This window comes from Rhea americana, unplaced genomic scaffold, assembly GCF_003343005.1.
Source record: "Rhea americana isolate MKP2758 unplaced genomic scaffold, rheAme1 scaffold_25, whole genome shotgun sequence".
Taxonomy (NCBI): domain Eukaryota; kingdom Metazoa; phylum Chordata; class Aves; order Rheiformes; family Rheidae; genus Rhea; species Rhea americana.
The window spans coordinates 5,458,089-5,470,143 of record NW_028186368.1 but is presented as its reverse complement, the minus strand read 5'-3'; the positions used below and the strand labels follow the sequence as shown (position 1 = coordinate 5,470,143).

Sequence of the window (12,055 nt, the reverse complement as noted above, 5' to 3'; positions counted from 1 at the left end):
ATGTCCTTACACGTTGTTCATCTAAGTACAAATCATCATTAAAAAAAGGTAATGGCACAACAACAGAATATCCCCCCCCCCACCATGTGCTCTAATCTTTCAAACAGTGGGTAAGATCCTCTTTTCACAGTAACTTTACACTGATGTAACTCCAGTGACAAAGCAACTTCTGAATTATGCTTTGATGGAGGGAGTGAAATCAGGCCTGGCTATTGTAACGAGTAACGCAGGTACCTGGATAAGGCATTTTTCTTGGAAGATGACTCTCTTCTCAAAAGCTTGACTTCAGAGTGTTTTTGATGTAGTTAATTTCCTGTTCTGTCACGTTGACTTCCACGTTTGTGCACCATCGGAGACGCTTCCAGAAGTTCCTGCTAAGCAGGGTGTAGAGCAATGGATTAATGCTGCTGCTGGTGTAGCTGAGGCAGATGGAGACCCAAGTAGCTCATGCAGAAGGTGAGCATCAGCTGAGAAACCTGAACGCTCACGAGCTGTATCAAGTGGAGTGGGGCAGCACTTACCACAAAGAGACCTTAAAGAAAGAGGAAAAAATATTTTTGCTTAATAAATTTAAAAATGCACTGAAATGGAAATGAAAGCATAAAAGTTATTATAGTAAAGCCAAGTGTATATCTGTAAAACAAAATGCAGAAATAACAAAGTATGATTACACAAAGACAATCCCATAAATGTAAATAAATATAGATGATGATTTTTATAAAGTGCTCACTGATTTGGGATTCTTGACTGGAAATATGTGGGGCCTGGTTTTAGATTCTACCAAGTACCCAGAGCTGCAAGTACATTCCAAGACAAAAGTACACGTTCAGCACTTGTAGGAATACTGTTGACTTAATAACACTTCCTTGAATTAACAAGACTTTTATCAATGATATTAGTATTACTGTTTTAATTTTGGGCAGATGATCACTTCTGAAAATCTCCAGCACAGAGTAGAAATATAGGGCAAGAAAAGGTCTCCATCAATCTTTTATTTTGAGRCAAGAGTAAATATTTCTAGACTATCCCTCCCAGATGTTTTTGAAAACCTCCACTGATGGGGATTACATAACTTCTTTTAGATAGTGTATGTCAATGCTTTGCAAACTTTGCAGTTAGAATATAACCAAAACATATCTTCATGTGTTTTCATGTTGACTCCTCTATCTGCTGTCTTCCTTTTTATAACAGCAACAATAATAATATAGCTACTTCTTTCATGCCTCACTCATAATTATGATTGCAAGTCAGATTTGTTTTTTGTTTTGATTTATAGTAATAAATCCTTCCAAAAGATCAATTATTAGTCTGACATAGCACTCTAGAAGACACCTGATCATCCAAAAAACCTATTTTCTCACCATGTGCTACATATGATACCTCTACTTTTGATGTTTTTATGACACGGTCACACATTTTGCTCAAATTCCATTTGAGATCCACAGTAACTCCCAAATTCTATTCTGCATAATTACTCCCTATCTACTTTTTCCTTTTTTGTGTGTGTGTTTGTGCACTACTTTTTAACTTTCATGTTTTGTATGTTAGCGAATTATTTCATTATTGCTGGCCTTTTCTGTGGTTTGTCAAGACAACTACAAATTATATCTGTTAGCTTTTCCACCTCTTAGCTGTTAAGTGTAAACTTTTTCTAGCATTTGTATAACTATAAAAATACTTGCAAGCCATTATCCAGGAAGGAATGTGAGGTATCTATAAAAACAGATAACATAGCAATACAATAGAAAAACAACAGAACAGTTGGGCTAGTATTTTTGACCATAAAATAAAAATTCTAAAAATAGCCATGGCAAGAGAAGGAAACTGTACTTTTTAAAAGCTGTATAGTACTATATATTGGAACGTCATTTATTCAATTAACTCAGTTAACATTCAGCAACTCTTGAGCTGATTGTGCCTTTGGTCACAATGTTCTTTAATTACTATGATGAGCGGTTTTAATAAATTTTACTAGATTAGCATATAACAAATATGTTCAAAGATAAAAGAAATAAGCAGAGAATCTGAGATGAAGTTAGTTCTGAATTAGAGATACTGCAATATGTGCAAGACTGTCATTTTCAGAAAAAGTTATAGAACTTTCTGATATATTTCAGCTCTAGGATTGCTGAAGTCTGTTATAATTACAACAGCAGAATTTTAATATTTAGTCTCCATTTAACTAAAGATAAAACTGAAAGAGTGAGGAGAAAGAGTTACTATCTCAGAGTTATATCTCTTCAGTTAGGAGCAACTTATGCTACAAAAATGTCCATCTGTTCCCTGACCTTCACATTTTGTAAAATGTTATGGTGAACTTTAATCCATCAGATCAGAGTGGATTAAAGTCAGCAATCTTTGAGCTGAAAGGAAGCTATTAAATGCAAAAAATCATATGTCATAAAAAAAGAAGGTGAAGAGGCTTCCCCCCCCCGCTCCTTGGGAGTGTGTATGGTAGGTAGAAAGTCCGCCTGTACTTGGCACTCCTTTTCAACTTCCAGATGAGATCTGACCACCTACAAACACAACTGCTAATTCACAGATACCCAATTTGTTTGGGAAGAATTGTCTTGCAGTGGTTTAGAATATATACAGCAAAGATAAAGAAACCTAATAATGAATTTCTTCCTTTTTGTTTCTATCTTTCACAAACCCGGGATGTGGATGCTGGGACCAGACAAAGGTCTGGTCAAAAGGGCCATAGTGCAAATAGTGCGCAATGGAGACAGAAAGTTTCCCTTGCACCCTGGGTCTGGTTCTGCCTTGTGGATGTTAAACTCATTATGCTTTGTAAAGCAGTGTAAAAAGAGCTGCTGCACTGGCTTGTAATGGCTTTGAGGGAATACGAACACATACTGTTTTGAAAGTAAAGGATAACTTCCACTTCAAACAGAGAGTGGAGCTTAAAGGCAGACATATCATACAATCATAGAACCAGTAAGGTTGGAAGGGACCTCTGGAGATCACCTAGTCCAACCTCCCTGCTCAAGCAGGGTCACCTACAGCATAGTAGACAAGGTTGCATCCAGGCGGGCCTTGAAGATCTCCGGAGAAGGAGACCTAACAACCTCTCTGGGCAACCTGTGCCAGTGCTCTGTCACTCTCACAGGGAAGAAATTCCCCCTCATGGTCAGGCTTCAGTTTCTGCCCATTGCCTCTTGTCCTGTCACACGGGACAACTGAAAAGAGTTTGTCCCCGTCCCCTTGACACCCTCCCCTCAGGTACTTGTACACATTGATCAGATCCCCCCTCAGTCTTCTCTTCCCCAGGCTGAAGAGGCCCAGCTCTCGCAGCCATTCCTTATGGGGCAGGTGCTCCAGCCCTCTGATCATCCTCGCAGCCCTGTGCTGGACTCTCTCCAGTAACTCTACGTCTCTCTTGTACTGCTGGGGAGCCCAGAACTGGATGCAATACTCGAGGTGAGGCCTCCCCAGGGCTGAGTAAAAGGGCGGGATCACCTCCCTTGATCTGCTGGCAACACTCTTCCTAATGCACCCCAGGAGACCCTTGGCCTTCCTGGCCACAAGGGCACATTGCTGGCTCATGGTCAGCTTCTCGTCCACCAGCACTCTCTGGTCCCTCTCTGCAGAGCTGCTCTCCAGAAGGTCAGCCCCCAGCTTGTACTGGTGCCTGGGGTTATTTTTCCCTAGGTGCAGGACTCTGCACTTGCCCTTGTTGAACCTCATGAGGTTCCTCTCTGCCCAACTCTCCAGCCTGTCCAGGCCTCTCTGAATGTCAGCACAGTCCTCTGGTATATCAGCCACTCCTCCCAGCTTGGCATCATCAGCAAACTTGTTGAGGAGGCACTCTGTCCCCTCATCCAGGTCATTGATGAAAAAGTTGAACAGGATGGGACCCAGTACTGAGCCCTGGGGGACACCACTAGCCACAGGCCTCCAACTGGACACCATGCCACTGACGACAAYCCTCTGTCAGCCACTTCTCAATCCACATCACTGTCCACTCGTCTAATCCACACTTCCAGAGCTTCTCTAGGAGGATGTTATGGGAGACAGTGTCAAAAGCTTTGCTGAAGTCAAGGTACACAGTGTCCACTGCTCTCCCTTTGTCTACCCAGCCAGTCTTTCCATCATAGAAGGCTATCAGATTAGTTAAGCAGGATTTCCCCTTAGGGAATCCATGCTGGCTACTCCTGATCACCTTCTTTTCCTCCATATGTCTGGAGATGACATCCAGAATGAGCTGTTCCATCCCCTTTCCAGGGATGGAGGTGAGGCTGACCAGCCTATAGTTGCTTGGGTCCTCCTTCTTGCCCTTCTTGAAGACTGCAGTGACACTGCTTTCTTCCAGTCCTCAGGCACCTCTTCAGTTCTCCAGGGCCTTTCAAAGATGATGGAGAGYGGCTTGGCAACAACATCCGCCAGCTGCCTCAGGACCTGTGGGTGCATCCCATCCAGGTCCATGGATTTGTGGATGTCTAGCCTGCCCAGAAGATCACTAATCCTATCCTCCTCAACCAAAGGAAAGTCTTCCCTTCTCCAGACTTTCTCCCTCABRTCCAGGCTSYRGGAYTCMTGRGGGYTGCCCTTAGCAGTGAAGACTGAAGCAAAGAAGGCATTCAGTAATTCTACCTTCTCTGTATCCCTTGTCACCAGGGCTCCTGCCTCATTCAGTAGCAGGCCCACATTTTCCCTAGTCCTCCTCTTGCTGCTGCTGTATTTGAAGGAACCCTTCCTGTTGTCCTTGACATCCCTTGCCAGACTCAATTCCATTTGGGCCTTAGCCTTCCTTGCCACATCTCTACACACTCTGACTGCATTCCTATAATTCTCCCAAGTAGCCTGTCCCCTCTTCCACATTCTGTGTACTTTCTTSTGTCTGAATTTGGCCAAGAGCTCCTTGCTCACCCATGCAGGTCTCCTGCTCCCTTTGGTGGACTTTACTCATAGGGATGCACTGCTCTTGAGCTTGGAGGAAGTGATGTTTGAATACTAGCCATCTCTCCTGGACCCCCCTTCCTTCTAGGGCCTTAACCCATGAGACTGCAGCAATTAGGTCTCTGAAGAGCCCAAAGTCTGCTCTCCTGAAGTCCAGGGTTGTAGTCCTGCTTGTTGCCTCAGTTATTTCTTGCAGGATTCTGAACTCCACCATCTCACGGTCACTGCAGCCAAGGCTGCCCCCAACCTTCACACCTCTAACCAGTCCCTCTCTGTAGGTAAGGACAAGATCCAGCAGGACACCCTTCCTTGTAGTCTCCTCCACCATTTGCAACAAGAAGTTATCACCAACGTGTTGCAGGAGCCTCCTGGACTGTTTGTGCCTTGCTGTGTAGTCCTTCCAGCAGATATCAGGGTGGTTGAAGTTCCCCATGAGAACCAGGGCCTGTGATCATGAGGCTACCTCCAGCTGTCTATGGAAGGCCTCATTGACTTCCTCTTCCTGGTCAGGTGGCCTGTAGTAGACACCCACAACAGTGTCCCCTGTGTTAGCCTGCCCTTTGATCTTCACCCATAAGTTCTCAACTGCCTCCTCCTCCTCCCTGCCTAGGCAGAGCTCGATGCATTCCAGTTGCTCTCTCACATAAAGAGCAACTCCACCACCTCACCTCCCTGGCCTGTCTTTCCTAAAAAGCACATATCCATCCATGGCAGCGTTCCAGCCACATGAACTATCCCACCATGTCTCCATGACAGCAATGAGATCATGGCCCTGTGATCGCACACAGATCTCCAGTTCCTCCTGTTTGTTCCCCATGCTGCGTGCATTGGTGTACAGGCATTTCAAAGAGGCAGTCATGCTTGCAGGTTTCCCAGGAAGGGCATACGGGCATGTCCTCATGCCCATATGAGGACATGAGGACATACGTCCTATGTATGCCYTCATCTAACAAAGTAATTATCAGTAATAAAAGAGTCTTTCATTGGGAGAAGTCTGAAGAATGTTTACTTGAAACAAATAGTAATGGGAAAGTCTGACACTGACAGCTGGAGAAAGAGGAGGTGTTTCATCTTGTTCAACTTACCCATCAGTGACCTGGAGGAAGGGACAGAGTGCATCCTCAGCAAGTTTGCTGATGATACCAAGCTGGGAGGAGCTGATCCACCAGAGGACTGTGCTGCCGTTCAAAGAGACCAGGACAGGCTGGAGAGCTGCGTGGAGAGGAACCTCATGAGGCTTAATAAGGGCAAGTGCAGAGTCCTGCACCTAGGGCAGAATAACCACAGGCACCAGTGAAGGCTGGAGGTTGACCTTCTGGAGAGCAGCTCTGCAGAGAAGCACTTGGGAGTGCTGGTGGACAACAAGTTGACTCTGAGCCAGCAATGTGCCCTTGTGGCCAGGAAGGCCAATGGTATCCTGGGGTGCATTAGGAAGAGAGTTGCCAGCAGGTTGAGGGAGATGATCTTGCCCATCTATTCGGCCCTGGGGAGGCCTCACCTCGAGTACTGCATCCAGTTCTGGGCTCCCCAGTGCAAGAGAGACGTGGAGTTACTGGAGAGAGTCCAGCATAGGGCTGCGATGATTAGGGGACTGAAGCATCTGCCCTATGAGGAACGGCTGTGAGAGTTGGGCCTGTTTAGCCTGGGGAAGAGAAGACAGAGGAGATCTTATCCATGTCTACCAATATCTTAAGGGAGAGTGTCAAGAAGACAGGACCAGACTAGTTTCAGTTGTTCCGTGTGATAGGACAAGTGGCAATGGGCACAAACTGAAACACAGGTAGTTCCATCTGAATACAAGGAAAAACATTTTTACTGTGAGAATGACAGAGCACTGGTACAGCTTACCCAGAGGGTTTGTGGAGTCTCCTTCTCTGGAGATGTTCAAAAGCTATCTGGATGCAGTCCTGTCCAATGTGCTCTAGGTGACCCTGCTTGAGCAGGATGGTTGGACTAGATGATCTCCAGAGGCCCTTTCCAATCTCAACTACTCTGTGATTCTGTGACTGTGTGATGGAGCTAGCAGAGCTCTAGGCAAGTCCAGGTTAACAATATGCCTACTCATCCAGGCTTGTAGTGCTTATTACCCATGCCTGCTCTCATACTTCTTTTGGCCTTTCTGCCAAACTTGGTATTATACTACTACTTGGAGGAATATCTATGAAGGTAACCAAGGTATATAGTATGATCATCAGTACCAATATGACACTTTTAAAGAAAAAAGTATTCACACACAAATATATAGTATATATAATGTATATAGTGTATATATATATTGTATATACATATTTATAGGAGCATATGCTCATAGTTAATATTGAAGCTAGCTGCATGTCATCTTGACCAATTTCTAGTAAATCCATAAACATGTTGCATGTTTTTGTCAAGTTCTGTGTATTAAACAAGAGCAGAAATGTATCTTAGAGTCTAGGTTCTCCCTCCCATTTTTCTTCATGCTTTTGGATATTTTTAAATTATTGTATATCATATGTATATCATTATTTGATATCCTAATTGTCTAACATTATTACTATGCATTATATATTGTTGCAAGATATTGACACTATAGTATTGTTGTTGTTAATTAGCATCAATTCCCACACTAACATTATGTTTTAATTTATTATCTGAATTGAGTTTAAACATTCTGCACTTAGGATTGCCCCAAGATGCAGCAAAGTGCATTACCATGCAAATGGTAGACTGCTCAGGAGGTGGAGCAGATGGCTTTTACCTTTTCCTCTGGCTGCAATAGTTGTGGCTGCATAAGAAGTGAAGCAAAGAGTGAAAGTAAAATGAATGTGAAGAATGAGTAAATAGTTCACGGCATATCAAGTGGTTCTGGTTTTAAGTATCCGAAAACACACGGCTTTCTGAGAGGTATGACCCCTCCCTCTCAGTGATACCTCCTGCATAAATATTTCTTAGAGCAGCACTATAACAATGGGCAAATCAGGAACAAATTTTCTCATGCCCATCAGTGTCATCTGCTGCAAGCACTTGGACCACCTGCCTGTTTCTTGTCAGCAGTCACAGAGCTGCTTGTTCCCGATTTATGTCCCCAGGTTCCATCTATTTGCCTGAAATCTTAAGAGGGTAGGATAAATAAATGTTTGTGCAGCACCCTATGTAACCCTCAGACTCCAGGACACTTTGCTCAGAAAACTTCTCCCCCAGACACATACACTTTGCAAGCAGGATATTCACAAAAAGCAATTATTTATTGCTATCTCACACAATAGGTAGCTCAGACTAGCAAGCTACTAGTTCATTCACGTTTGGAAGGCCAGCTGAAAGTCACAGAGTTGGTAACATTTAAATTAAACTTCAGTGCACAGGAATATTTCCCATGCAAGGGTCAGCAGGAATTTTAATTATTCTCTTCCAGTAARTTCCAGATAATATCAATTTAATCTGCATTTAAAAAAACGTTCTTGTCTAACTGCCAGACCTGCAAACTGAACTGGGGAGCTGAAATTCCAAGATACTTTCTTTATCATGTATCACTACGACTAAAGCATCTGCTACTATGAAGTAATTAACTTTCTAGTTAATTAGAAGAAGAATCTAGCTTCTTTCATTTCTAAAAAGAATTGACTCTCTAATGCTAACAAAATCAAAATTCACGCATGGGAAAATGTGTTCAGTAAATAGAGAAGACACAACCCTGAAGGAGAGCTCTTCAGCGGAATCATATCTGTTTAGTGGAAAGTGAGAATTTGACATGGTTGTTATTCAAAATGTAGCTACACTTAAAATATACATTYACCTACAGAGTTCGAGGTTGTGGCTATCTTTTTTGGTGGTGGTAATTGCCACATTAATTTTTTAATGCTCTATTTATAAATTCTTTTTTCTGTGTGTTCTGTTCCTGTTCATRCCCATAAATTTGAATGCTTGCACTTTTCTCAAGCAAATATGGTTTAAATTATCTTCTTTTTTTTAAAGTCATTGTCTGTCTATTCCCACTGTCTCTCATATTTTTATTTAAGCTCTACAAGGCTTTTCACCAGGGAAAATAGTCTTTGTTCCTTCTCAGCTTCATTTCATTCTATTATTTTAAAGAGCCTACAACTAATTTTTAGAAATTCAATGACTTTTTCTTCCTTTCTGTTCATTTGTATATTTAAAGAGCCATATTCCCATCATGTCTGCTTCAGACATACTATTTKGACATTTATTCTCTTTCTGCATTCAGATTGTGAACTACGAGATTCCTGAGTGCAATAAGTATTGGATCTCTGGYAGTTCCAGGGGAACTTTTCTGAAGGTTAGTGAATGACAGACACTTTGCCCTAGACAGGCCTTTTGAAATTCTTCCTTTACAGCCACAATATGCACGGGTGGACTCCACCTATTAATCCTTGACAAGGGTGACACAGCCTTAAACTATCATATTTTTTTATGATGAATTTGCACRGCAGATAAGTCACCTTTTCAAGATATATGCTTATGGATGTAGAGTTTGTGGTAGCGTAAGCTAGTTGAAAACAAACCTTTTATTTTATACATATAAATATATATATATGTATATRTGTGTGTGYGTGTGTGTATGTATACACATACATATAAATCTCTTAATGAAATTAAGAAGCTAGAAGCACAGAGGATATCATGTATCATGGTCGGATTTTATGACCCAAAAAACTTCAGCAACTTTGGGAACTTTATGTTCTCAGAATATAGCAAAAATAGCTTAAGGTTTGCATTCCTGTCATGTAAGAATATTCTGCATCGGTATTAATGGCATTGTTTCTAGATGTAAGGTGCTGCTGAAAAAAGGCAATRAGTTCTAGGAGCTTCCTATAGATTGGCAAAAGTTAGATAGAGCTCTGTTATAAAAGTATTTGAGGTAGAAGGACAGCTTTCAAAGGAGAAAGAGACTATTTCAACTAATATTAAAATAATTCTTTAAAATATTATAATTTCCAAAACAAATTCTTAGCTCTATAAATAAGAAAACATTCTCTATTGCCAGTATTTCTTAAATTTAATATGGTAGCAGACCTTTTGCATGAGTTATTCTTCTTAGACAGCTGAAGAAAACACACCGCTAATCTAAATGACATTGTTATCAAGAGTAGGAAAGACAGCAATGTGTGGCTAGGAAGATTGCTGTTGATTTTAACGAGAGCCAGGGAAAAGGGCATGTATTTCAGTTTCTTTGAATATGCTTGTAGTTAAACTTGCTTAAACATTTTCTCATAAGAGAAAATGCTAAGCAAGAATACATGTAACCAATGTCTGTATGCATGATTAAAATTTCTTTAGTTGACTAAGGAAAACGTGAATAACTTGCTATGCTTGTCTYTGCTGGGCAGCGCTCTTCTTTAATGCAGTCATTTATTTTTACAATGTATCTTTGCTGTGACCTGTATTAAATTCTATGCCTTATTATTGTGAACACAATGAGGATATTTCCACCTAAACCTGTTGAACAGTTAATCCTAGAGAGGGAAGGATGACTGTTTCTGCAGCACTAATTGCCTCATGATGATACTCTCCATTCCAAGATGTGTTAAACAAGACACACGTACCAAGAAAGCTGAACTTCACTCATTCTTCAGAGAATTTCGTCCTTAGTTCTGTAGTAGAAAGAGAAAATAAATGATCATGGACTAATCATCTGAATAACAGTAGTTGAGCCTAGTATTTAAGTGTACAATACTATTTAATAATTACCTGAATTTCAAAAAGACATTCCCAACAAGAGGTTTTGTATATCAGGACTGAACACAGAAGAACTGAATGGTGTTGTTTTTCAGAATGAAATCTGTGATATATTATCTTGATTATGATTTACATAATACAGAATGCAACCAAGCAAAACTTACCTTTTTCGAATCACCATATCTATGTGTTCTTAAAAAGCCTTTTWCTCTCATGTGGGGGTCCTGGCAGACAACAAGTTGTACACGGGCCAACAACCTCTTGGGGTGCATTAGGAAGAGCATTGCTAGCWGGTTGAGGGAGGTGATCCTTCCCTTCTGCTAAGCACGGGTGAGGCCACAACTAGAGTGCTGTGTCCAGRTCTGGGCTCCCCAGTACAAGACAGACATGGACATACTGGAGCAAGTGCAGAGAAGGGCCACTAAGATGTTGAAGGCCACTAAGATGTTGAAGGGACTGGGGCATTTGTCATACAGCTGAAAGAGCTGCAACTGTCCAGCCTAGAGAAGAGAAGGCTCAGGGAGATCTGATCAATATGCATAAACACCTGAGCCACTAAGATGTTGAAGGGACTGGGGCATTTGTCATACAGCTGAAAGAGCTGCAACTGTCCAGCCTAGAGAAGAGAAGGCTCAGGGAGATCTGATCAATATGCATAAACACCTGATGCAGGGAGTGAAGAAGGTGAGGTCAGACTATTCTCAGTGGTGCCCAATATCAGGCCAAGAGGCAATGGGCATAAACTGAAACATAGGAAGTTCTGTCTGAACATGAGGAAAAACATCTTTATTATTGAGGGCAGTCGAAAACTGGATGAGTTTTCTCAGAGAGGCTGTGGAGTCTCCAAGCTTGGAGATACTCAGATGCAACTGGACACAGTCCTGGGCAATCTGCTATAACTTACCCTGCTTTGAGCGGGGGGTCCATCTTCGACCGTCTTCAGAGGTCCTTTCCAACTTCAGCGATTTGGTGATTCTTTGAAAATGTGGAATATTAGATAATGATGTTTGGTCCAGATTTTTCCCAAATCACTTCTAATTTTGTGTGTCCATTCTGAGATTCCTGGAGAATCAAGAAAGTTATGGTTTTCTCAGCTATAAGTTAGATCTAAGGACAAAGCCATTGGTGCAGATGTTTATAGCCCATTTATTCACCAACTCTAGTTTATGCAGCAAAACCATCTTCTATATCATGCACTAACTGCACTAGTCACTGAATTAAACAACGAACTAAATTAGACTCTGTCCTTATCTTCAAGATTCTTCATAGCTTGCGTCTATCATCCTGTATTTCCTCAAGTAAAGACAATATCTTTTCCTTATTTTTTTTTTTCTCACTGACTCAACTATACAGCTCTTTCCTGAGTCTCTGCATTATTTGCCTAGTACAACTTCAAGCTGCCTGGATATAAAGATATTCTGCTCCAAACAATTTAATAAGTCCTGCTAAAGGTTCAACAGCTTCAGATGAGGCACTGAAGTGCAAA

General features: G+C 41.7%; 1 protein-coding gene across 1 annotated transcript; it reads right to left on the bottom strand.

Annotated features, from left to right (window-relative positions):
• Positions 1-271: 271 nt before the first annotated feature.
• MCHR2 (melanin concentrating hormone receptor 2) lies at positions 272-11,496 on the bottom strand. The gene is given in 5 exon segments (XM_085306968.1): positions 272-439; positions 441-532; positions 10,285-10,347; positions 10,350-10,444; positions 11,474-11,496. Coding segments are annotated over 5 exon segments (441 nt in total).
• Between the last annotated feature and the right edge of the window lie 559 nt (positions 11,497-12,055).